Source organism: Panthera tigris, chromosome D4 (genome assembly GCF_018350195.1).
Source record: "Panthera tigris isolate Pti1 chromosome D4, P.tigris_Pti1_mat1.1, whole genome shotgun sequence".
Taxonomy (NCBI): domain Eukaryota; kingdom Metazoa; phylum Chordata; class Mammalia; order Carnivora; family Felidae; genus Panthera; species Panthera tigris.
Genome location: NC_056672.1, coordinates 30,380,812 through 30,407,309, shown reverse-complemented (window position 1 = coordinate 30,407,309; position 26,498 = coordinate 30,380,812). Strand labels below are relative to the sequence as shown.

The window sequence follows — 26,498 nt, the reverse complement described above, 5'->3', positions numbered from 1 at the left end:
CTCATCTAAAATACTAATTTCCCTTTGAAATTCCAGACATTTTCCCACTTGGCTGTACCAGTTAACCTGGACCTTTATACTCAGTACTCTGTTGGGGTCTCCAAAAACTAAGTCATCGATTCAGATGAGCTACTTTGATAAAGTGGCCTCATCATCCAGTGAGGGGCACCTCCAGACTGGAATTGGCTTCTCTGACTCTTTCCTTTTGCTCAAGTTCTTCTCTAAAAGCTGCTGGTTAGTTGAAAGTTTACATAATAAACCGGGGTAGGAGAGAAGGGAAGTAAGAGGAGAATCCGTCAAGATGCGCCCCACCTGCAGCGTAGTCTGAGGCTGGCTGGGAGCGGGTGCCCTCCGTGCTGCTGAACTGGAAACTGCTTGAGGTGCCAGAGCTTTTTCTGTGACCGAATTCTGGCTTTGGAAATAATCAAGTAACACTTCTTTATCTTTTCGTTCTTTCCGCTTTTCCCACAGCCTGGTTCCTCAGAGGGAAAGAAGGAAAAGGAATGCTTTGCAACAAATGCCCTTAATGGCATTATGGTACTCTCATTGCTCTGCTGCTTCTGCCCGCCCTTCTTTTTTTCTTTGTTTTTATTGTTTTTTTATTTTTTGCAGAACTGAACCTTTTTCTGCTCTGCCTTTCTCTCCCATTTGTCTTTACTTTATGGTTGATATTGTACTGTCTTTTCCAAAATACTTGTCATTAAAGAATTATACAAAGTGTATACTTCTTAGCATGTCACTACTTTTATTATGTTGCCTTCCTTGTCTTTGGTAACTACATACGGGACACTTGGAAACCTTCATGGTAAAATCCTTTTTTTTCTCCCCCTGTAGTCCCTCCATTTCAAGGACTAAAACAGTCTTGCGTTAAGTAAAAACCTGTGACCAGAACTGAAGGAAGACTCTAGGAACAGAAACCTACAGCAGAACTTAGCACAATGTATTTGGAAACAAAACAAAATTGCAAAAGCCTTAGCCGCTTTCCACCTAAGAAGTTTATTCAATGAAGACAATGTCCACTGGAGTTTAAAATAACTACATGAGTTTGGGCACAAGCAGTGACTTGAAGGAGGCCCAGCTCTCCTTTTGTAGAAACATCTCAAGTTTAACGACAAAAAAAGCTATTGTAAATTTAGTCTCAGGTGTAAATATCAAAGCCCTCTGTTGTCAGGAGAGCTGACTAGTCTGTGTGGTGCACGTGTGTCCCTGTGATGGCAATCATTTTAGCTGCTGGCCTTCAGAAGAAGCGAGGATCTGATGGAGGTTTTTTATGTATTTATTTTCTGTTCACCCTGTGTCAAAATTTATAAAGAGAAAACAGGCATTACTGAAATGGTACTTTCTGTAATTTGATACTATTTGGTTTAAACATCTTCACTTTAATACTTGTAATATTGTTGTAATGGTAACTCTGTTAAGTACCCAAGCTGCTTGTCTTCCACCAAAGAGTGCTTTATTAACAAGAATCTGTGAAAACCGTGTTTGAGGACTGTTGGATGTTGTGATACAAAGTGGTACTTTGGCAGCCGAATTTGCAAGAGAACATGAGTGGTAGCTTTAGAAGACTCAGGAGGGGACGCTGCCTTCAGAGTCGGAAGATTGTTGTAAGTCATTCCTCTTTATGTCATTGAGGGACTGGAGAATGCCAAGGCTGCCCACGATTTGGTTGCCCAGTCATACATACAAATTAAAATCCTGTTTCCTTCCACGCATGATTAAAAAAAACACTGTTGGTGTTTTCCCTTGGAAACAGCCATCCCAAATAACGATGGCTAAAAAAAAAAAAGTACTGCTTTATTCAGGTCTTTCTCTGTAACATTGTGGGTTTCTTTTTTTATGTGATCAGCCTAAGGCCATTCACACACCCTTTGATTTCAGTGACAGTTACTAGCATCTGGATTTCAGTTGTTTGTAAATAAGAGACTCACTGTTGCCTTTGGTTGGGGAATACAACTAACTCTTTTCAGTGTGCCTTCGCCCCTCCACCCTCCAGAAACACAGCAGAGTCTGTGATAAAAAGCAATCACAAAAACAATTTATTTGCTGCTAAAACAAAAAACGGGGGCCCAAAATAAAAGAATATTTTGCAGTCACCTTGGTTACCTCCATAATAAGAAGTGAATGGTTTTAGTTATTGTTAACCAATTTTTGCCTATCCTAGAATGGAGAGCAGGAGATACAATATGGAAAGGCAACAGAAGGCAAATGCCTTCACCTTACAAGATGAATGAATCAGGCGAGTAAGCAATTCCTTTTGTTAAAAAGCTATCTTTTTAACAAAACTATGAGGAGTAAGAAGTGATTGGAATAAACAGATTTTACTCTGTTAATGCAAAAAGTTACTGGAAGGCCGTGGCTCCATTTCGATATTTACTCTCTTGGAGTAAATTATAAGATTGACTGGCTTCGAGGGGAGATGGTGCCATCATCTTGGTCAAACAGGTGGCTCTTCCCTGTCAGGTAGTATGGGGGTGTGTCATGCCAGCTTTTAAACGCTGGGGACTAGATCTCAGAAAAAAAAGTGGTTTTCTATCCCTGGAAGTGAATAGACACAAAGACCCACTTACCTGATGGGAAGACCTCTCTTCACTAAGCTCTGGGTGGGAGGAGAAACATTCCATTAGATGTCTCATGCTAGGAGACAATAATATTCAGACTATGCCCTTGCATAAAACATTGAATTCTCAGGGCAATTCTTCTTCCCTTGACATCTTTGAAGGCCATTTCCTGCATAAATAATCCAGGTAGTTATGAAAATCAAACTTCCATCAGAACTTTTCCTGGTTTGGCTGTTTATTACATCAGAACAAGTTAAATGTGCCGTCTCCCTCCCAGTGAATAAGCCATTTGATGTCTTGGCCAAGAGTGTAAAAATCTGGGCTTCAGTGTTAACCACAGTACTTTTTATTTTACAAATTGCCTTTTTGTGTCAGCTGCTCAAGTTTCCAGCTAGAATTGCTATCACTGTGGCTCTTTCTAAAAAATCTTGTTATTTAACAGGCTCACTAAAGTGAGTCCCAGGAAACTGTGATTTGATAAAGGAGCAGTCCTTGGAACACAGCAAGGACTTGGGGTAGTGCTTCCGGTGGATTTCATAGCACACTATTATTAAATGTACTGGAGGGCATTTCTAGAATCCAGGAAGTCTCTGGGTCTGATGGAAAGTTCTTTCTGCTATGAATAAGAGTGGACTTTTTTTTTCCCCCAATGGAAACTTCAACACACCCAGAATCTCCTGAGATTCTAACTTCAAGTCCTTGTCATAGAAAGACCCTGTTGCTATGGAATATGAAATAGGGCACGTCAGATGGAGAGATTCCTTTAAACTTAAGAGCCTTAAATAGCTTTGAAAGTACAGCAAGACCGTTTCTTTGAAATTAGAATTAGAAATGCATATTTTTAGGTGTCCTTGAAGCTTTTTGGGGACTCATGTCCAAAGTCCAAGACAGTCCAAAGGAAGGGTGTCTGCAAAACTGGGTACCTAGAAGTATAGACAGACTTCTCTTTTGTAATGCTAAAGAAAAACTAGAAATCTCTCTGAGCTGTCTGTGAAGAGGGGTTAATCCTGAGCAGTGCCTCACTGAAACACGTAGCCTGCCTTGTCCACATAGCCGCGTCTGGGCGGCATGCTGCTCTGCTAGTCTCCAGCATCTTTCTGCTCTCGGCCTGGCCCCGTTTGCCTGTCACCCACCTGCTTTCTTCTCTGCCCTCCTGCCCTCTCACAGGGGTCATTCATTCCTACCTCTTTTCTTGGGCCCAGACAATTTTTAGAGGAGTTCCCAAGAGTGCTTGTGAGGCGAATATGTTTGCCCTTGGAGCCCGATGGCCAGTTCTGTGTGCCCTGCGGACCGTCGGGCCTTCTGGGTGGTGTTGTGCCAAGAGCTTCTGGAAGCTTCCCTTTGCTTGAATCACCACCATTCATGACAAATGAGCAATGCGCTCTTTTGATGTTTGTTCTAAAAGTAGCTTAACTGTTCCTCTTCATACATTTTTTAAAGTAATTGCATCTTGGAAAGCAGTGCTCATGAAAAACAACTTTAAAAGCATATTTTGATTCTTTAATAGCTCTCTCCCGCTAGAACTGTCCTGGTAAGGCTAGCTGCTGCTCTTCCATTTCTCCTAAATCTGAGTATTCCTCATGTTCCTAAGTGGAAATACTACAGATATATTTAAAAGACTGGACAATTCACCTATACTGTGTAAGAAATTACCTCCTTAACTGCCCAGTAGAATAACTGTCAGCAGGTATGTTCATCTGATTATAGTACTGCAGTTTTATATTAATAATTTGCAGACTTTTATCTAACCTGCACTCATGTACAGATTACTAAAAAGTTTTAAAATGTAACTGATTAATCAGTATTTGGTCAGTCATTGTCTTGATTTTTTTATTAAAATGTATATTTCTAATCATATTTTATAAAGCCAAGAGAACTGGTTGAATGAATGTTTATTTTCCTGAAGGTATTTTTAAGATAAAGCTTCATAATGGCGTGTAAACTTTGCATATCTATGTAGTTTGATACGTATTGTCGAGTTTGAAAATCTTGTGTATTGTAACTGGTTTTATACGAAATACTGAATAGTGAAAATTGTATAATTATAATCATATAATTAAAAGTGTTAACCAAACAGCCTTCCAGTTTACTGTATTCACTTACCATTCTGAATTGTAGTAGGCAATGGTCAGAATATAAAGTGGATATAACCACTGTATTAGTTTACTACCCTGGGGGCTGAAACAACAGAAATTTATTTCCTCTCAGTGCTGAGGCTGGAGACCCAAGATCAAAGTGTTGGCAGAGTTTATTTCTTCTGATGCCGCTGGCCTTGGACTTTTCTCTGTGCACTATAATCCCTGGTGTCCTGTCTGTCCTCTTTTCCTTATGACGCCAGTCAGATTGGAGTAGGGTCCATCCTCATGGTCTCATTTTAATTACTTCTTAAAAGGCCCTGTCTCCAAATATAGTCACGTTCTGAGGTATTAGGCATTAGGGCTTCAGCTTAAAAATTTGGGGGTGGAGGTATACAGTTCAGTCCATAACACCTTCCCCAAGATAAGATGGTGCGTGAGGGCTTCTGTTATGAAGTCAATCTGTACACACCCAACACCAACTCAAATTATGCCAAGGTTTGACTTTGTGGAAATTACTGAGGATAAGACACATAAATCAGGCCCTTACATTACCTGCCAAGGTCAGGAGTAAAGAGCTAAGCGAGGGGCAGGACCATTGCCCAGGCACCTACATTCTGATGTCCAACTCTGGATGCCATCACGGTGCCGTCTGCCTGCCTCCCCTCTGACCGTCTCGTGCTGGCCTGGATCCTGAAGACCTAATGCCCACACCACCACTCAGAGGATGTGTCTGGGATGTAGGAGCTTGCTCTGTTAGGAATGCTGGCCCATTCCCAAAGGAACTCAGCTCACTCGTGCTCAGATACAGGTTTTCAAAGTACAAACCACAGGGACCCCCACACTCATGCCCCATCCAGACTTCTAGCAGGCACTGCTACCCCCAGAGTGTGATTCGCAAGCTCCGTCCCCTGTTGTTGAAAGCTGCAGTGGCTACCTGCCCCTCCAGGTCGTGCACCCTCCTGCCGAGCAGTGAAGTTCAGTTGATTGGCATCTGCGAAGCTGCCCAAAGTATGTAAGTGCTGTGAAGGGTGCAGGCGTGGCAAGGGCTTAACACTTGGAAGACTCGGAATGAAACCCCAAGTTCCGTCTTGCAGGGCTGTGCAGTGTGGGTGATGAGCCATGGAGACCCTGGCCCTGTAGATGCTCCCTCTCTGTTGTCGACAATGCCATTTGGTGCCACCTACCACACACACAATTTGCTAAACCCCTCTGCTTCTGTTTCTTAAGTAAAATGGGAAGGAAAGGGATTCCTATCTTAACAGTGGGATAATTAAATGAGGTAATCCATGCAAAGCATTTAAAACATGCTGGTACATAGCTTTCAATAAATTAATTTTTTCCTACATTTAAGGTAATTTTCTGTACATAATTAGGTAAATGACCTAGGGTGGGGGTAGAGTTAAGTAGAAAGGCCCCTTCATGAGGCCCCGGAGTGTATGGAGTTAGCAAGTCAATGTGGAAAGAGCAGCCAGTGTGTGCTCTGAAATGAGCTCTGCCGCTCATGCTGTGGTCTCAGGCATCCTTTTCCTGCCTCCTGCCCCTTACTTTGTTCATCTGTAAAATCGGACTGCTAAATGCGTAGCGTTGAAATTAAAAGATCAAGGGAGGTGAGTGTGCCTTAGCCTGGGCCCTAGGCCAGTGGAGGCGTCCCATCCATCCACTGCTCCCATTTCCTCCCATGCGTCTGAGCACACTTGTTGTGCTTGGGAAGGCAGGGTGGTGGCAAGAATTCTCCATGAACATAATACTCACCTTCTCTAGGTCGCCAAGACTTCGGCATGGTCTCTCCTCATGCTTGCCCCCGTGGGTAGTTTCTGGCCTTTCACTAGTACAGATTGATTAAACATTCTCCTGTGTGGATTCTTCCTGGTCGGTGCTGGTTATCTCCTTAGGAGAAATTCTTACAAAAGGCATGTCTCCTGGGTCAAGGATGTGCAAAAATTTAAAGCTTTTGTTGGTATATGCTGTGTCAAAAAGCAGCTTATTATAATTGTTCAAAGCATGGATTCTGGACCTAGGCTGCGTGCAAACCTTTGCTGCTTGTTAGCCAGGGAGACAGATGAGGATTAATTATTAACTTGGTTAATATTTGTTCATTAGAACAAGTGCTTGACACATGCAAAAAGTCATACATATGTTGTGTTTAATAAAAAAAAAATACTGTCTTAATGCTCTGAAAAGGTCTGTGACAGTGGACAGTCCCCTTAGCATCAGCTGTCGGGGCATGGCTGAGATGGCTAATTAATAGTAGGACACTGGCCTTAGTGCTATTAGGTCATGGGTCACCATTACCCGCTGCCGTATCTGGTCCTAACTCTTAGCTGCCCCATTATTTAGATTTGGGGCCTTTTGTCTTCTAAGTAGTTGGCATAATATGTACCTATCACAGTCTATTTTTCTCAGTTTTTTGGGAGAACAAAATGGACTCTGGGCAAAACCCATCCAAGTGCATCTCCAGACATTCTGGCTTCTTCACTGGGGGTGCTGGCCCAGCCTGTGTAGGAACGGAGATCCTCCCACACTGCCTGGCCTTGCCTCTAACTGTGTCTCGTCTCTTTGCTAGCAAGTCTGCATGGCTTTGACATGTTTCTGGATGACAGGTGCTCCATCCACACTGAAATTCCCAGGTAAGGAGGCTTCTCACCCAGCATGACCAGAGGCCACATGGGCTGGCCACCCCCAGGGACTGGCCTTGGTCCCTCGAATTCTTATACTACCAAATGTCACGTTTCTAAACAGGGAGAGGCTTTGGGTGGGAAAAGAAAGAGTAGAGGAGGTGGTATGGTTTGTGCATTGTTTTACTTGGAGAAAGACAATGGGTGTGTTTCTCATCATGGGTGTGTTTCTTCATGTAAAACAAGATGACTTTTCAGGCGGGACAGTTCTTCCTTGCGTGGGACTCTCCAGACAATGTAGCCAGTCTGGCATCCCCACCCACTAAATACCAGTCATATTCTCAGCCATTGGATAGTCCACAGACACCCCCGCACATTGTCAGCCCCCTTCAGGAGGCAGTGCTGCCCCCCCCCCCTTGGGAACTGCTGATCAGCTTCAAATACAGCTTCATTGGGCAATGTCATGGAAACAGAAACAGTTGCTCTTAGGACCTTGCTGAAGTGAATATTGTCCCCCTGCCCTGTTCTGCTCTGGTGCAAACCCCAGAGGGCAAAAGAAGGGGCTGGAGGAAAGGTTTCACTCATGAAGGGGGCAGCAGAGGGGGCTTGGCCCTCAGGAATGGGGTTCATGAGTATTTGTGAGACTGGGGCCGGGGGCTCTGAGACAGTGAGCGAACTGCCTTCCTGCCTGAGCCTAGCATATCTCCTGCCATGTGGAGCCACGGAGAGGTCTCCATCCTTGAGAGTGAGGGTTCTGTTGTGACAGAGCTACATGACACATGGGAGCTCTGTAGGCAGGCCAGTGGCTGACAGGTTCTTAAACAGGAGTGGACAGAGCAGGGGCCTGATTCCAGCACCCTGGAGCACTCATGTTCAGGGTGATTCTGTTGTGGCCAACCCCAGATTTGCCTTGCAGTTAACTAAGGAGTTTACAGTGTGCACCGTGGAGTCTTTTCTCTAGCTGCCATATTAAACTAGTCCTTGTCACACCCAGTGACTCCCTAAGACAGGTTCTGGTGTCATAAATACAACTTGTTCTATCTTCTCCCTTTTGCAGTGATAGTTGGCCGTCTCGAGCTGTAACCTTTCTAGACCGGCTTTTAATCTGGCTTGGGATCCACAAAGACTAGGCCTCCCAAGAAGATCTCTCCTGGACAGCACAATGCTCACCAACAGAAAGTCTCTCCAGGTGCAATTTAAGCCTGTTTCCTCGAGCGTGTGCCTCAGCCTCAGCAAGTGTGTCTTCTATCCACTGGGTATTGAGGGTTCAGCCTGAGGCTAGAGCTGGGCCTACCAGTAGGTGGCCTGGAGGAGTGACTGGGATGGCTCCTCTCTGGTGGCAGATCCCCAGTAAGTAGCGTTCCTTGCTTTCTTACATTAGGGGCCCCTGTGACTGACTTGGTGGAAGCTGGTCTGTGTCCCCAGAAAAGTTAATGCAAAATTCTTGAAGAGTTCATGGGCAGGCCCTCTGTGGCCTCCCCGGCTGTGCAGCATTCAACTCCAGGGGCGCTGCTCATACAGATGCAGTGCGAAGGGCGCCCCCTCAGGTGTCCCGCTTCAGAGCCCGTTCACCAGTCATTCCAAGGCCCTGCTCTGGGCATCTACAGATCCTTGGTTAAAATCCCTGAGGGCTGTCTTTCTGCTCTGGTCACAGGTTCCTGGGTTGGGATGCAGTCAGGGTAGGGATCCCCACTTCTCGTGTTAGGCTATGCAGCCTCCACATTTCTCTTGCTTCCTTTCTACCCACCTTGCTTTTTCCCTCTTACTGAAAACTCTTCCAGCCACCGTGCTTGCTCTCCCCTCACTTTCCCTCACCGCCAAACACGCAGGTGGTGGTCATTTTGCATGGCTGAGAATGTAGGACTTACTTTGATACTTGAGTAGTTTTCCTCCCTGTTGCTCGGATGCTCCCAGTATCTAGACAGGTGAAATGCAGGCCAGGGCCACTAACATGGCCGTGCGGGTGTATCCATGTGGGTGAGCTCCCCTGGGTTGAGCAGTGCACCCATGAGGTGGAGGTGTTCTCAGTGCCCCTGGTGGGGTGGCTGTTCTCAAGGAAAGTTCTCTCTATACCCTCATTGAGCCCTGGAGACTGATGTGCGCCTTGACACCACTCCATTCTCACCTGACAGGCATTCCCACTTACAGATGACTCTGTGCTCTGAAATCAGGCCACATTTCTGCAAAATGCTTAGAAGGCATTGTGGCTTGGTTGGGGAAATTCCATCACCTTGAGTCACAAGCAGCGTTGTGGCTGAGGAAAAGGGTTTCCAGAGCATTTGGGAGACAGGCAGGGAGCAGCTTGGGCCTAGGAGAGGCATAAGCAGCCGTTGGACCCTGTAGGCTCCATGAAGCCCCCGGGAGAGCCAAACTTCTGTTCATTTCCACCAGTGCCTCACTGGTGACCTTGAACCTAATCTCGTGGCCTCTCAAGTCATGCCATCTCCACCTGTGCAGGAGATCTAATAATAAAGCTGAGAACACTTTTTTTTAATGTTTATTTTGAGAGAGTGAGCGGGGGAGGGGCAGAGAGAGAAAGAGAATCCGAAGCAGGCTTCAGGCTCAGAGCGGTCAGCACGGAGTCTGACGCGGGGCTCGAACCCACAAACTGTGAGATCATGCCCTAAGCCGAAGTCCGAGGCTTAACCGACTGAGCCACCTAGGTGCCCCTCTAAGAACACTTGTAATCCCATCGTGTTTTCAGGAGAATGTGTTCAAGAGGGACTCACTTATGCCACTGCTGTGTGTGGTCACCATGTTACTTGCCCCTGAGCACACAGCAGGTACTCATTGTGGCTTCCTTCATCCCCTGCAGAGGAACCTGTGTCCTCTGGCCTTTGCCCCTCTCCTAGCAGCTTTACCCTGGGGACTAGTAATTGAAGTAATTTTGGGAGTGTGGAAGGAACACTGGGCTAGAGGGCTGGATCTTGTTTCTGCCTTATCTCCTCATCAGGTGCTAGCTAGGGACTAAGAGGACCAAGAAGACTGTCCTTCCCGTTCCCTGACTGGAAAGCATGAGACAGTTGCAAGACCGCACACAGCAGCCACTCCACCACTGCTCGTCTCCTCATGCCGCTAGTTTCTGCACCAAGGGTGGGAGGGCGAGCCTGCAGATGTAGAAGACATCCAAATGAAGGGCAAAGCCTTAATGTTAGGGATGACCCTTGGGACTAAGGACAGTGGTTCCTTTCAGGGGAGGGGGAGGCTGTGGTTGGCATGGGCACTGGACAGGCTTCTGGGAAAATCAGTTTCTTAGGTGGTGTTACAAGGAAATTTGCATTTGTATCCATATTGTTTTACGATATATATTTTTTCTAAGACTTTTTTTTTAAGTAATCCTACACTGAACATGGTCATCAAATTCACAACCCCGAGATCAAGATTCGCATGCTTTACCGAGTCAGTTGGGTGCCCCTACAATAAAGACGTTTTTAAAATACCTTTTTCCCTTCCTCATTTTCTTCACCACATAAATACAGACCCCTTTGGGACAAAGCTAGGCAAAGCCTCAGACGTGTGGGGCATGTCGAGGGCACTGACCTCAGGCCAGTGTCGGAGGATCTGGAGAGGAGGGCAGATCCCGAGTGGCTGTTTGCACGAACCGTGACCCTTGTGGAGGCTGAGACACAGCAGCAGTGAAAGGAAATGGGCAGGTCTTCTCTCACAGTGAAACTATGCTCATCTGGCTGCATGATGCCATGCGGAGGGGAGGAAAGCCCCACCTGCTGTCAGCAGCGTGGCTCCTGAATGGCTCAGAAGAGGGCTGACCTTTCCCAGCTTGAGACCCAGGTCCAGTAGCTCCATAGGACTTAACCAGCACCACATGGTACTGTCTCAAAAGAAAAACAGTGCCTGCACTGGGGTGGCCCGGAGGACCTAGCCAACCGAGAGGAAAAGCCCTGAACTAGTGACCAGCACTAGAAGTGCAGGTCCCCCTTGCGGCCTCTTGGGCTCTGACGGCCTTGCCTTGCATGGGAATGAAGACATCAAATGCTTATCAGCAACATTAGGCTAAAGATGTACAGCTTCTCAAGTAGCCTGGCCAGATGTTAAAAACATCCAATGCATGATTTTAACCTTCCTGAGGCGCTTCCCTGGCGGTAGCCTCTGTAGGGAGTCTGCCTCTTCCCAGACCTTGTCAGATAAGCAGCTTAGGTTTTCATCCATTCAAGACTGGTGCCAACCCCTGCTTCCTTCAGGGGCGACACCTCTCTGTGAGGCTCCCCCAACCTCCAGGCCCTGGGACTCCTCCCCCACCCCGCCCTGCCATCTTCAGCTGCTGTCCCCCCAGAGTGGGGCCAGCACATTGACCTTGGCATTCAAACATGTTTGACGTCTGCTTTCCAAGAGTCTTGGGGACTGACACACTAGTTTTCTTTTGTGGGATCAATTTGTTCACTGTTACTTGTTAGAAACAGGACTACACCCACCTCAAAAGAGGAACTTGGATCAGGAAGGCCTTGCCTTGTGTATAAATCCAAACATAAGCCTCCTGCCTGCTTTGATTTTCCTTATGGCATGTTAGGGATTTCCCCTGCTCTTTGCTTCTGCTTGGTCTTCTCTGGGGCACTGTGGACAACCACAGGACCAAACCCAATTATCTATCTACCCCACCAATTGGCAAGACATAGTCCTGGTGAGTAAAGCCTTCTACAGGCTCAGAAACTGTACCCTATCCCCCAGAACGGTTTCCAACTACAGGACCCAAGACTGTTCCATGGCACAGGAATCTTCAGTACATCTAAGAAGGATGCGGTATTTGCAAATACAGTATTAATTCCAGTGCTATGGGCTTTTCAGCCACTATTTACAACATCAGGGAATTTTCTTGAAAGGGATCTTTGTTTTGCCTATCTTCAGAGCCAAGGTGGGCAGAGTAACTTCATGTCACAGCATCAAGCCTGCTGAGGAAAGACACACCCTCATGCTGTACCAGTTGATCATTATGGCTAAATGTGACATTCACTCTCTGAGACTTGACTTACATCAGGTCACTCCCACTCACTGTGTCCTTTCCAGGGAGAGGAAATAAAACAATCAGTTAATATATCTTAGTATTCAGATATTAATTTAGTAATAAGAGACCAAGGGTGGACAGTCACCCACAGCAAATGTCCTTAACTGTCATATGGCAGGGAGGTCAGCCGATTCCTTCTACTGGGCTTTTTTCCACATTCTTTTCTCTTGACCTGGGAGTGACCAAAAGGATTCAGCTTTCTGTACACAGTTAGGAGGGAATACCAACCTTTATTTACACTTGGGTTCAAGTTCAGAGCCATCTTAAACAGTATAGCAAAGCGGGGGAAAGCACAGATCCTGGGACCAAGTTCAGATTCCAACAGAAGCATATTAACTGTGACAACAGGCAAAGGTTATTTTCAGTTTCTGCAGTCAATTGGAGAGAGCATCACCCCCAGCTGCCCGCAGCTTACAGCTGCCTCCGCCCCAGTCCCTGCCCCGGATGCTCGGCCAAATTCAGGCTCTGGCAGGACTCACTCTGCTGGGCATGGCAGGACTCGGTGAGTTACTGAAACTCTGAGGTAGCCCCCAATCCCAAACGTTCACCAAAGGCAAGAAATAGGAACTCGAACTGGTGTATGGGCTGGGTGAGAAAAACTGCACACGGTGTTCAATAAATACTATTTACAAGTCTTGCCAGGCAAGGACAGAGGGCATCTGTACATGGGCACTGATTTCAGATATTAGTTTCTAGGGGAGAAAAGGATATGATGGTAAGGTATAACACTATTTTGCCTGGACCCCCTTTCTCTTGATCAATGGGTTAAATAACGATTTTAAAAATCATACGCTTAATACTCATCCTGAAAACCACCCAAACACTAAATATGCACATTTATACTAAGCGTGCGTGTATGCGTGTGTACATACACACAGAAACCACGAGGTAGTTTAAATCACCATTTAAAAAAACCCAAAAACAATACTTTTCCTAATTCTCTGTCACAGAGTGGTAGCCAATGGCTGCCCACCAGCTATTTAAAATTATCGGTTAAATGAAAACCAAAACTCAAAAACTTCCAGGAGACTGTAACACAAGTAAACAGTAAGTACAGGTGTATTTTACTTCGTCAGTCTCTGGAAACTAGGCTGTGACTGCTTTCAATTAATGGTCGGTGTTACATGTATTTGCTCTAATGCTAAAGCACACAGCCTTCCCAATCTATACACCTTATGAAGTAGTCTCTGTAGATTCTATTTTACATCTTTACTCTCCAGGTTTTTGTGGAGGATTCAATACAATCTCTATGTACACATTTTAAACATTATTTCTGAACTTCATTTGGAATTATTTAAATAAAAAAATAATCACCATTCTCCACCTTCTTGGGAAAGTGCCAGACTAAACCCCCCGCCCCCCCAACTGGAACTGCTGCCTTGTGTCTAGAGAAATCCCTACCCCACAGCCCCTAGGCCAAAAAAGTGCAATGAATTCACACTAAACGGGAAAAAGCAACATCTATTGTTCTTAGAGTCTGACTCTTCCCCACACCAAGAAAAGTCTCTTCATAGGTATGCCAATGCTGTTGTAGCTTGCTAGGGAAATAGGGCTCTCTCAGGCCAGAGCAGGAAAGTCCTCAGGGTCATCTGGGTTGGGAGCAACGTCTTGTGTCTAAAGAAGAAAAGAAAAGTTTTTAAACCAACATTCACTTTACCCATTGCCACTTGGGCAGAGCCCTCTGAGAAACACATGCCTGCTCTCAACCAGGTGGGTGCTGACAGTGGGTGTGGCCCAAACACTGTAGGGAGAGGCAGGCTCCCAGTGGGAAGAGACACAGAGAGGGGGGGTGCGGAAGGGTCCCTTCTCAGACTCGCTCTTGTCCCCTCTGCAAAATGGCCACCAGTTCCTGCCTCCCTCCCTTCCTCCCACAAACCCTTACCGAGTGACCCTTTTTGTATCTGGCACCTCCACCATCCAATAAACATGATTTAGAATATTTACTATATGGAGATACAAGGTTGATTAGAAGCAGTTCCTGCCTGACCTGGGGTTCCCTGGGGTCAGGGGAGATGCCCCGAGGAAGTCACAGCCTGGTAACTTCAGCAACAGATGGCCTATGAATGGCCTACAGGAGGGGCACCCACTGCTATTTGGAGGTGGAATGCACATCACCATTAGGTAAGGTTTTCTAGAAGAAAAGGTTCTTCCAGAGATAAGCCTCAGTGAATGAGCAAAGGGAATATGGATCCTCAAACAGGGTAACCTGATGGTGAAGAGGTGGGGGCCTGAGGGCAGGTCTGAGCTAGAAGAGAACAGTATGCACATATTTGTCTATAAAACATTTACAAAGTGCCTACTATACACTTAAATTGTGCTGGGCACTGGGGAAACCAATAATGAGCAAAAGCAGACATGGTTTGTGTCCATCCACTGTACAGACAACAGACACTGATCAACAATCACACCAGTGAGAATACAGTTACAAATGAAGACAATGCTTCAAAGAAAAAATTCTTTGCTCAAGGACTCTGACCTGGTCTGGAAGGAAATGTGACCAAAGAAGACTTCTCTGAGGAAGCAAGGTGAGAGGATCTATTCTAGGTGAGCAGGCAAATGGGCAGAAGGACCACCAGGTGCAGATGCTCCGTGGGGTCAGGAACATGCTTGTGTGAAGAACTAGAGGTAGAGCAGTGTTGGCTGAGGAGCAGGGAAGAATGGTTTGAGGTGACAAGGTGAGCTTGGGGAGGTCACATGGAGGCCCTGAAGCCTTGGAAGGGTTCTGTCTACCCTGAAAGTACCATAAGGGCACAGGGCATATGATTGGATCACAGTTAGGAACTGTCAGGTGATCTGATAGGATCCCAAGCCTGGGGACTTGTCTGATGCAGATGAGTGAGTTTTCTCTGGTTCTGAGAGTGCATTTACAGCAGTGGATGTGCCCGGTGACCATGGAGGCCATGGCCACTGAATGGTCTGTATCCAACTATGTCCATGCTGCTGACCTCACTGTTCTGAACACCTGGATGCCAGACCCACACTAGATACAGGAATGTACAGCAGACCCTGACAGGCCTCCCAGTGGCATAGCCTGGGGCCCCCTCATCCTCTCACCTCCTTCAGAAAACCGTCCAGGTCACAGAGTACACACACTCACCACCACTTCTGCTCTGGGTCCGTAGTTCTCCACCCTTCTGATCCTTCCCCGGCCTCCCCGTGTGCCACCTCTGGCTCCACGCCCAGGACGAGGGAGGTTACCGAAATTAATCTCCAGCTGGGATGTGATGTCATTGGCTGCTTTCCGGAAAACGTGGGCATCATCTTCATAGTCATCCTTTACCATCTGAAACACAGTTACAGCATATCACACACACACACACACACACACACACACACGCACGCACGCACACACCCGTCTCCATGGACACTCACTCGCTCAGCGTCGAAGCGCTATGCCGCCAGGGAGCCAATATGGCATCACAGCAGACAGTGGCCCTCCCTGATGTGCTGTCGGCACTGGGCTACAGGGCAAGGCAAAGGTGGTGACCCCGCTGCTCTGGTTCCAGCACAGGGGTTCTGCACATTTCCCAGCCACATGTTCTCATACTCACCGTCTTAATCCAAACATCTCTCAAATTACTATTAACTCAAGTGACACCCGAGTTTTTAGCAGTTTGGCAGGTTAAGATGTAAGATTTGACATGCCTACCAGCAATCAACATATATCTTTTATACCTAAATGTATTTTGCTGAGATTAAAAAATTTTAATTTCTGCCTTTTATTTGTTCACAAATGCTACTTTGATAAATAAGGAAATATCACCTCCTTAGAATAGAACTTGATGGAAAAACTCCTTTCAATGTGGGTGCTGACTGTACAAATACCATATGTTAAAAACTGCATGATTTACAATAAACAATTCTGACTCAAAATCTAGGAAAATAGTAAAACAACAGAATATGGTTATCTGATGATTGCTGCAGAAAGAATTCAAGCTGCTTTTTAAGAACTATTTTTGGCCAAAATACTTTGAGAAATTACATTTTATTATATATGAGGTCAAATAAGTTCTGTTTCTTGTTAAAAGAAAACTATATTAAATAAACTTTGTTCCAAATTTGATTTGGCTTCAATTCCTAATAATGGATAAAAAAAAAAAACTCACTTTTGAGTAAAACATAAATCTATACAAAATATGCCAATGATCTTGGATGAGAATCTCCAAACGCTATAATGCTAAACATTCCTACTACAACTTGTCCAGAAAATGGAATCAAGTCTCCCTGAACTTATCAACCCCTTTAGGCCATCTGTTCATTACAGGTTCTGTGTTTAACATTTATGTTCCCTTCAAAGCTGCATTAAAATAAAGCAGAGGCCTTAGCTGGATGTACTGTTGAAACTAAAAAGGTGAAGGAAAGAACAATTCAGGAGCAGACACTCTGGTAAAAAGACAGACACAAAAAACCAGTAAGAGGCGAAGTAATAGCCTACCGCCTGCTTCAGAAAACAGCGGGCTCTGTGTGCTGGAGTGGGGGAGGCCGTGACGGAGTAGGGGGAGGCTGCACAGGAGTAGGGGGAGGCTGTGCCAGAACAAGGGCAGCTGTGCAGGAGTGGGGATGGTCGTGGAGCAGGGGGAGGCTGTGCTGGAGTGGGGGTGGCCGTGCAGGAGTCAGGGGAGGCCCTGCAGAAGTAGGGGGAGACCCTGCAGAAGTAGGGGGAGGCCCTGCAGGAGTAGGGGGAGGCCGTGCCAGAGGAAGGGCAGCGGTGCCTGGGACAATACTGAGTGTGCTTTCTTGAAAGGGATCAGCTCATTTCACAGGCTGCCGGTGGTCTGAACTTTGCAAACACAAGGCATTTTACTCTATTGCTTTGTCTCTTAGGGTGCCCAGAACAAAGTAAACCAGTGACCCTAAGATTTGGCTTTTGTTGCTCTCAGAACAATTTCTGGCTAAAATCTTCAATGCCGTAACATTAACAAGAGACCAAAGACATGTGCTTCGTGGAGACCAAGCTGGATGACTCAGCTAACCCAGTTGCTTCAGATATTCCAGGAGACCTCTCTCTGGAGCCAGGGAGGATGAATCTGGTGTGGATGCAGGAAAAACAGCTGCTATTTTTACCTAACATGTCAGCTGCACATTTCACATCCTGACAGCACATTTGTTTTAGGAAAAGCTTTATTTACAACGGCCCAGAACAAAAAAGAACAAAAGTGAATAGGAAAAGAGCCAACCCAGTTAGCTGATGGATGTGAAGAAATACCTCACAGAGACTTCCAAGAGAAGGCTCTCCCCTCCATGCTGCCTGTGTATAACAGCTAGTGGAGTGGCTCCAAACTTCTTAGTAAGGCCTGGAAGAGACTGGAGGTGGTAAGGCATCCTGTATTATAAATGACCCTCTGATGAAAGTATTCATTCAAAGAACACAAGTAACCGAAGTGTCAATGGAAACACACATAAAGCTACACAGTTTCAAACGGAAAATCAGTGTATAATATCTAGTGGGAATATCTGTCCACCACCATCATCAACACAGAAATGTGTATTAAGATAAGCAGCTGTGACTGAATGATGTGAATTCTACAGTTTAAAACGAGAATATTCAGGGCACCCTTAAGTTCAGTAACTTAAACAGAACGCGATTACATGACTCACTGATCGTCTGCATCAATATATGCTGGGAGTCCTTTTCAAAGCCGAGGCCTCCAAAAAGGCCTGAACACAAAGCATGAAGAGCAAGGCCCTCACGGGAGGGAGGAACAATGTGAGCAATCCTGGCTGCGACAGCAGGGTGTGGCCAGGCAGCCGCACTGTCCCAGGGGCTCCTCCTGGGTGGCGGCAGTTACACGGCGGGGACAGAACTGCTGCAGTAACACAGCACAGAACTCTGACAGGTTGCAAATGATCAACTCCTCCCAATAAAATGCTCTTATTAAGAACGTGAGATGAAAATCTAACCTAATCATGAAATGCGGAGTAGTTACCCTTTGAAATGGCACTATTCATGAGACACTGTACCTCTCTTGATACAAAAACGAGATGCAATTAACATACAGTATTTGCACAGTCAAAGCACAGCTGTGGGTTGAGCGGAAAATGCACTGTCACTGAAACTGCTTTGTATGAAGTGTCGACAGGCCAAGTTTCAACTCTTTTTATGAACAATACAGGTACAGATAAAATTAGGCACACATCATATCTGATTAGTCTTAGGCAGAAACTAGAATGCCAACTACCAATGTCCCATTTTCACACTAGAAGTGGAAAGGCTCCATCTGGTTTCCAGTAAGGTAAGAATGAAGATTACCTCTAGACAAGAAAATGTCATACTTACATCATCTCTATATTTGGACTTGTGTATCACCACTGCTTTGGAAGGGACAGTGGACTCAGGTTTCCGGATGTTAAACTCAGGCTTTGGTCTTGTCTGTTCTTGAAGATTTTTCCACTCATCAAGGGTCATCTCTTGAACTTGAGTTTCCTCTTCTAACTCCAACTCAGGAACTCTATGAAAAATCAGAAGTTTTTGATGGATCTAAAATGTCTACTTTCTCAAAGAAAAAGTTATTACTATTAATTAGCATACTTTCATGGTTCTGCATCTCATATTTACATAAGGTAAGAAAATCTCGGAACTATAAGCTTCCATATTTTAATCATTTTATGCTGTCACTACCAACTGAAGATACTTCCTGTCTGTTTTCTTTTTTATTTTTTTAAGTAATCTCTATGCCCAATGTGGGGCTTGAACTCACAAGCCCCAAATCAGGAGTCACACAGTCCACCAACTGAGTCAGCCAGCTGCCCCACTTCTTGTTTTCAAAGCAGTCTTTGAAAAATAGGAACTGCACCATCCCATTAGCATTACACTTGACCACCAGGCACTCCCTTCCCAGATGGCATTACATACAAAATGAGATAAAATTGCAGAAGAAAAGGGAGAAACTATTGGAACAAAACAACCATAGGCAACCATGAACAGAGTTATAAAACAATGGGTTACAAATACATACTTTTGTAAATATCCTCTTTAAATTCATGAGACTTCAAGAATAGATCAATAGAATAAATTTCAGAGCCCAGAAAAAAATCCTCACATTTAAAATCAATTGATTTTTTTTTCAAGCAGGTGCCAAAGACAATTCAAAGGAGAAAGAATGGTCTTTTCAGCAAATGGTGCTGGGAAAACAGGGTATCCACGTGCAAAAAAAAGAAGTTGGACCCCCACCTCACACCATGAATATAAGAGTTAGAAATATAAACCGCTTAGAAGACGACACAGGCATAAACTTTCATGACCTTAGATTAGGCAGTGGTTTCTTACATGTGACACTAAAAGTGTAAGCAACAAAGAAAAAGGGGTGCTTGGGTGGCACAGTCGGTTAAGCATCTGACTCTTAATCTTGGCTCAGGTCATGATCTCACAGTTCATGAGTTTGAGCTCCGCATGGGGCTCTGCACGGATGTTGCGGAGTCTGCTTAAGATTCTGCCTCTCCTTCTCTCTGCCTCTCCCCACTGTGCGTGCGCGCTCTCCCTCAAAATAAGTAAACTTAAAAGAAAAAGTAGATAAACTGGACATCACCCCCAAACTTCTGACAACTTTTGTGCTTCAAAAGACACCATCAAGAAAGTGAAAAGCCAATCCACAGAATGGGAGAAAACATTTGCAAATCATATATCTGATAAGGGACTTACCTTGGATACAAAAAGGATTACAACGTACAACTTAATGAAAAGAAATAACCCAACTGAAAAACAGGCAATGCTCTGAATAGACATTTTTCCAAACAAGATATACAAATAGCCAATAAGATGTTCAATATCATTAACCATCAGGGAAATGGAAATGAAAACCACAATGACCTATACCCACTCCACATTCAGTAGGATGATTAGAATAAAAAAGACACTTAACAAGTGCTGGCGAGGATGTGGAGAAATTGGAACTTCATACATTGCTGGGGCGGGGTGGGGGGAGGTGGGATGTGAAATGGTGTGGAAAAACACCACTGGAAAAACAGTCTGGCAAATTCTCAAAAATGTAAACACAGAGTTGCCATTTGACCTGACAATACCACTCTAAGTTACACATCCAGGAGAAACAACAACATATGTCCGTGTGAAAACACCATGGCACTGCCATAAATAACACTGTTCATTTATTTTTTAAGTTTATTTATTTTGAGAGAGAGAGAACCAATGGGGGAGGGGCAGAGAGAGAGGGGGACAGAGGATCTGAAGCAGGCTCTGTGCTGACAGCAGTGAGCCCAATGTGGGGCTCGAACTCATAAACTATGAGATCATGATCTGAGCCAAAGTTGGATGCCTAACCGACTGAGCTACCCAGGTGCCCCTAATAATGCTGTTTATAGCAGCATTATTCACAATAGCCAAAGAGTGGAAACAGCTTGACTGGCCATCAACTGATGAGTAGATAAAATATGCTATCTTTAATACTGTGGAATACTATTTGGCTATAAGACGAAATGAAGTATTGATACATGTTACAATATGAATAAACCTTGAAAACATTATGCTAAGTGAAATAAACCAGGCACAAAAAGTTTACGTACGATTCCATTTATATGAAATACCCAGAAAAGGCAAATTCATGGAGACAAAGAGCAGATTATGGTGGCCAGAGACTGGGGACAGGGAGGCCAGGGAATGACTGCTTAATGGGAATGGGGTAATGGAAATGTTCTGGAACTAGATAATGGCAATGGTTACATAACACTGTAAATGCACTGTCACTTAATTGTACACCTAAAATGATTAAAATTGTAAGTTTTATGTTGTATGTATTTAACACCAAAAAAAGAGATAATACACAAAAAAGAAAGAAATGAAAAGATAATATACAAAAAGAAAGAAATAAGCCAGACACAAAAGGACAAATATTATATTCCATTTATATGAGGTATCTAGAATAGGCAAATTTATAGAGATAAAAATAGAGGTTACCAGGGGTTAAGGGGAGGGAGAAGTGGGGATTTACTATTTCATGGAGTTTCTGTTTGTGATGATGAAATGTTCTGGACATGGATGGTGGTAATGGTTGCACACAATGTGAATATAATTAATGCCACTAAACTGCACACTTGAAAATGCTTAAAATGGTGATTTTTATGTTATATGTGTTATGTAACATACCCCAAACCACTGAATTGTACAGTTTAAATGGCTGAATTTTGCAGTATGGGAATTATAGCTCAATAAAGTTTACAAGAAAAAATAATTAGGTGGTGAGTGGGAAGGGAATCAAATCTAATACCTTCACAGAAGGGCTAATGTAACTTGTCCTACATTATAGGTTAATGATATGAAAACTATTAGTGAAATCAGGAGAGAAACTTAATCACAGACCATTCAAAACAGGCATATTTGTAAAGGGACTTTAAAATATCAAGCCAGTGGGGTGCCTGGGTGGCTTAGTCCGTTAAGCATCCAACTCTTTTTCTTTATTTTTAAATTTATTTTGAGAGAGAAAGTAAGTGTGAGCAGGGGAGGGGCAGAGGGAGATGGGGAGAGCAAAACCCAAGCAGGCTATGTAATGTCAGTGTAGAGCCCAATGTGGGGCTCAATCCCACAAACCGTGAGATCATGACCTGAGCCAAAATCAAGAGTTGGACGCTTAACCAACTGAGCCATCCAGGTGCCCCAAACAGGGGACAGAGAACATGTTCAACTACTCTACAAAAGTGTCACATTGGAATTAACTTGCACCAGTTCGAACTGGCTCACGGCCAGTTATTATTATTATTAAATCAAATTATTATTTAATTATTATTATTTAATTATTATTAGATTATTATTAAAAATTAAATTATATAAATTATAATTAGCTATACTAAAGGTAATAATCACAATTCATTATTCCCTAATTATTCCACTATATTGTACCTTTATCCACGCTCTTGGGGTTTATTATACCTAATGTATGTGCATAGTGAAAATGTTACATAATAGCGTACTATTGTTTATCTCTTCCCAACTCTGCGTTCAGTATGACACAGTGGTAGTTTTAAATCAGCCATGGTGGAAATATTTACACCACAAAAACCAGCAAGTGCCAACAGATCCAGGCTTTTTCATTCTAGAGAGCCAGATGTTGAGTATTTACCAGCATACCATTGCCTGCAGGGAGGCACTGAGTAAAATTCTGACTCTGGGAAACATTTTGTGGACATATGACCCAGTTTCTTAGACAAATAAATTACAAGGGAAAGAGAGAACATATAGATTAACAGTGACTTAAGAATAATCAAGATAGTGTAATATTAGTGTAATATAAACAGACCAATGGAACAAAATATAAAGTACAGAAATAGGCCTGCACATTTTAACAATGGTATTTCATGTGCTGGAATAACTGGATATACATATACCAAAATGAAAAAAAAGGGAACTTTGATCCACACCTCACACTGTATACAAAAATCAACTCAAATGGATCACAGACCTAAATACAAAAGCCCAAATCATTAAACTTATAGGAGAAAACCTTTGTGGTACTAAACTGAGCAAAGATTTCTTACATTTGAGACCAAAAGCAAGATCAATAAAAGAAAAAAAAATTGATAAAGTGGATTTAATCAAAATTTAAAACTTCTGCTTTTCAAAAGACACTGTCAAGAGAAAGAAAAGAAGGCTACAGATTGGAAGAAAATACTGGAAAATCATATATCTGATAAAGGGCTTGAATCCAGAATATATGAAGAACTCTCAAAACACAGTAATAAGAAATAGTTAGAAAATGGGCAATTTCAACACTCTTTATTTTAATAAAGATATATAGATGGCAAATAACCTGTGAAAAAGTGCTTAATGTCATTAGTCAATAGGGAAATGTAAATTAAAACCACAATGAGATATAAACCTATCATAATGGCTAAACATTGTAAAAGCTGGAAAAACCACTTCAGAAAAGAGCCTGGCAGTTTCTTTAAAAAGTTATACATACACCTGCCATATAGTCCAACCATTCCACCCCTAGGCATTTACACAGGAGACGTGAAAATGTATACTCCACCAAGACTACACAAAAATGTCCACAGCAATTTTATTTGTAATAGCAAGAACTGGAAACAACCCAAATGACCATCAGGTAGACAGATGAAGAAACTGCAGTCTATCTGTACAGTGGAATACTGCTTGACAATAAAAAGGAACGAAATATTGATACATGCAGCAACATGGATGCATCTCAAAAGAAGTATGCTCAGTGAAAGAACACAAGACAAAAAAAGAATATATGATGTGTGATTGCATTTATATAAAACTGTAGCAATTGCAAACTAATCTTTAGTGACGAAAAGTAGATCACTGGCTGCCTGGGGGAAAGGGGCAGGAGGGAGGGATTACAAAAGGATAAAAGGAAACTTTTTGGGTTGATGAATATGCTCATTATTTTGATTGTGGTAATGGTTTTACAAGTATATATGGTTGTCAAAGCTTGTAAAACTGTACATACTAAATATATGTCACTCGTTGGATGTGAACTCTCAGTACTGTTTAAAAAAAATGAGATATGCCAATTGAGATGTATATTTCAATATTAATTCAAACAAGTAAGTTGTTTTAAAAAGAGATTTTGAGATAATCAGGGAAACTGACAAACTGCCCAGATATTTAAGGAATTGTTAAAAACTTTAGATGGGATAACACTACTCCAGTTAAAAAGAGCAGACCTTTAGATATAACTTCGTGAAACATTTATGAATGAATATGATATCCTGACAGAAGAGGAAGTGGGTAGAGACATACATGAAACAAGAATGGTCATGATTTGATAAAATTTTAAGTTGAATAACTTAGAGGTTCATTATACTATTATTTTATATACATCTTTCAGTGATATAATCTTCTAATACAGAGCTGAAAATAAATATTAAGGGTTCATAAAGGTTCTTTAGGCTACTTGTGACAGAATTAGGAAATAATCAGAGCTGATTTCTAGGAGGCTATTCTGATTATAGACTATAATCTAGTTATGATTTCTAGAACTGATGCTGTAAATTTGAGGATTCTTTCATAACTAGGATGAACTAAAGAAGTTAATAAATTCCAAAAAGTTCAGTAAGAACACATCTTTTGTTAAGACCACAAAAGAAGTACTTTTTCTGTTTGCTTATCTTAAAGAACATCATATATAAACATGAAAGGGCTAGAACAAAAAAGGATAAGGCATATAAGAAATACATTTCTTGTATTTCATGTATTCTTCTACATGTCTTGGGGTGCCTGGGTGGCTCAGTTGGTTAAGTATCTGACTTTGGCTCAGGTCATGATCTCATGGTTGGGTTTGAGCCCTGTTTCTGGCTACGCTAACACCTCAGAGCCTGGAGCCTGCTCTGGATTCTGTGTCTCCCTCTCTCTCTTCCCCTCCCCCAATTGTGTTCATTCTCTCTCTCTCTCAAAAATAAACATTTTGGGGGTGCCTGAGTGGCTCAGTCGGTTGAGCATTCGACTTCAGCTCAGGTCATGATCTCGCGGTTCATGAGTTTGAGCCCCACGTCAGGCTCTGTGTTGAGAGCTCAGAGCCTAGAGCCTTCTTGGGATTCTGTGTCTCCCTCTCTCTCTCCGCCCCTCCCCTGCTTGTACTCTGCCTCTCTCTCTCTCTCTCAAAAATAAATAAAACATTAAAAAAATATTTTAAAAAATTATAAAAAAAAAAAAAGAAATATAGTCTTTAAGTTGATACATAGACACACCCAAAGTGAAGCAAACAGTGGAGAGCTCAGAAAAGAGCATTTGCTGCAAGTGATTCCCTCCTTGAAAATGATCACCTGACCCTGTTCACTCTGGGGCACTCCATTCACAAGTATACATACAGATGCCCCTGTACATTCTCCTCTGCCATTTGTCATTGCAACAAGCCGTGTTGGGAGCAGTACAAAATCACCAAGGACAGACTCCTTAACCTTATTCTCTATTCACTACAGATTATTACAAAAAACACATTCTATGAAAGTTCTGTGAGGCAGATCCCATTTCCATCCTATTTGAATTGGCACTAAATGCAGTTTTTACTGGCAGTTTTACCAAAGACTGGATTTTCAACAGGAAGAGATGTATAATTAATCCCTCAGTTCCAGGAGGGATGAAAGCAGTTATATTTCTAACAGTTATAAAAGCATTGTAATTGCTATTTACATCCTCCAAATTTAACAGCACCCCCCCCCCATTTTGACTAATTCAAAGTCCTTCACAGTTCTTGGTCTATTACCAAAAATCTTGGGAGATGATTTTCCATCAAAGCTGCTTATAGATATAAGATGGTCTAATCTATGACTTGTAATGTGAATAATGCTATATGCAAATTTGATAGTTATACATTTGTTTCTATATGGGTGAAATTATAGGAGAAATAGAACTGTTTTAACAAACTGTTACTTTATTTAAAACATAAATGGGGCAATAATGGTAACATTTACTGAATGCTTCCTAGGTGCCAAATGCTATTCAAAGGACTTTACGTTAATTTGGTCGTGACAATTAATCCCACAAGTTAGCTCCAATTAATAGCTCCATTTTATAGGTAAGGAAACTGAGGCAGAGTCATATAGCTCACAAACAAAAGAGCCATGTTGCATACCTATACATTCCATCTCCAAAGCCCAGACTCCACCACCTTGAGGGAATAAGAGGACAGAGAAATGCACGGAGACGGAAGAGAGTCAAGATGTGGGCACAGAAAACATACGTAACACCAAACGTCCAAATATCCATTCAGGCAATATCTTTCACCTCAATATATGAAAGGGTGCAGGGAACCAAAAAAAGTGGGTTCTAGAAATAACATTTTATGAACTAAATACTTAACCAGGGCAAGTGGATTTAAACTGACGTGTAAGTAACACCTCTTCCTTCCTTCCCAAGTACTGAAATTGAAGTGAATTTCATGCTAAACTTTGAGCTCCTCAGAAATTTGCCATATAAATTTTAAAGAGGTGTTTTCCAGCTTTAAGAAAATTCAACACAGGACAATCTTCACTAAGCAAAAATACTTGGAAATGAATTACAATGAAAAATATTTCACTGCAGGTATTTTGTAATGATGCTTCTTTAACACTCTTTTCATAATGGCTTTTTTATTTTTAAGGAAGGAAGGGAATGTCATTCCATGTTACTGAATAGGAAAGTCCTCAGCAACCCCAGCAGCCCCCTCCTCTGCTCACAGAACCAGCAGCTTCTCCCCTGTTCAGTTCTTTGGAGCAAACTTCAAAGCGTTCGTGGCACTTTCAACCGTTCCTACCATTCACTACAGGAAAGAGCATGAATGTC

At 43.1% G+C, this 26,498-nt stretch overlaps 2 protein-coding genes across 18 annotated transcripts in view; one reads left to right on the top strand and one right to left on the bottom strand.

The window, feature by feature from the left end:
• CDC14B (cell division cycle 14B) overlaps nt 1-14,665 on the top strand; it is a 114,388-nt gene extending 99,723 nt beyond the window's left edge. For 5 of the 15 annotated variants that reach the window (XM_042965044.1, XM_042965045.1, XM_042965040.1 and 2 more), the window contains one exon: nt 835-4,636. Coding sequence is in view for 11 of the 15 variants with exons in the window: in XM_042965045.1 (XP_042820979.1) it covers nt 835-871 (37 nt within the window). In the remaining 4 variants the exon portion in view is untranslated. The other 10 variants (XM_042965037.1, XM_042965036.1, XM_042965042.1 and 7 more) reach the window with 6 other exon arrangements.
• Nucleotides 13,710-26,498, bottom strand: part of HABP4 (hyaluronan binding protein 4) — a 40,183-nt gene continuing 27,394 nt past the window's right edge. For 2 of the 3 annotated variants that reach the window (XM_042965049.1, XM_042965047.1), the window contains 3 exons: nt 18,546-18,717; nt 15,366-15,551; nt 13,710-13,882 (listed from right to left, as the gene is read on the bottom strand). In XM_042965049.1, the coding sequence (XP_042820983.1) occupies nt 13,826-13,882; nt 15,366-15,551; nt 18,546-18,717 (415 nt within the window). In that variant the 3' untranslated portion in view covers nt 13,710-13,825. The remainder of the gene's footprint in view (nt 13,883-15,365; nt 15,552-18,545; nt 18,718-26,498) is intronic. The other variant, XM_042965048.1, reaches the window with a different exon arrangement.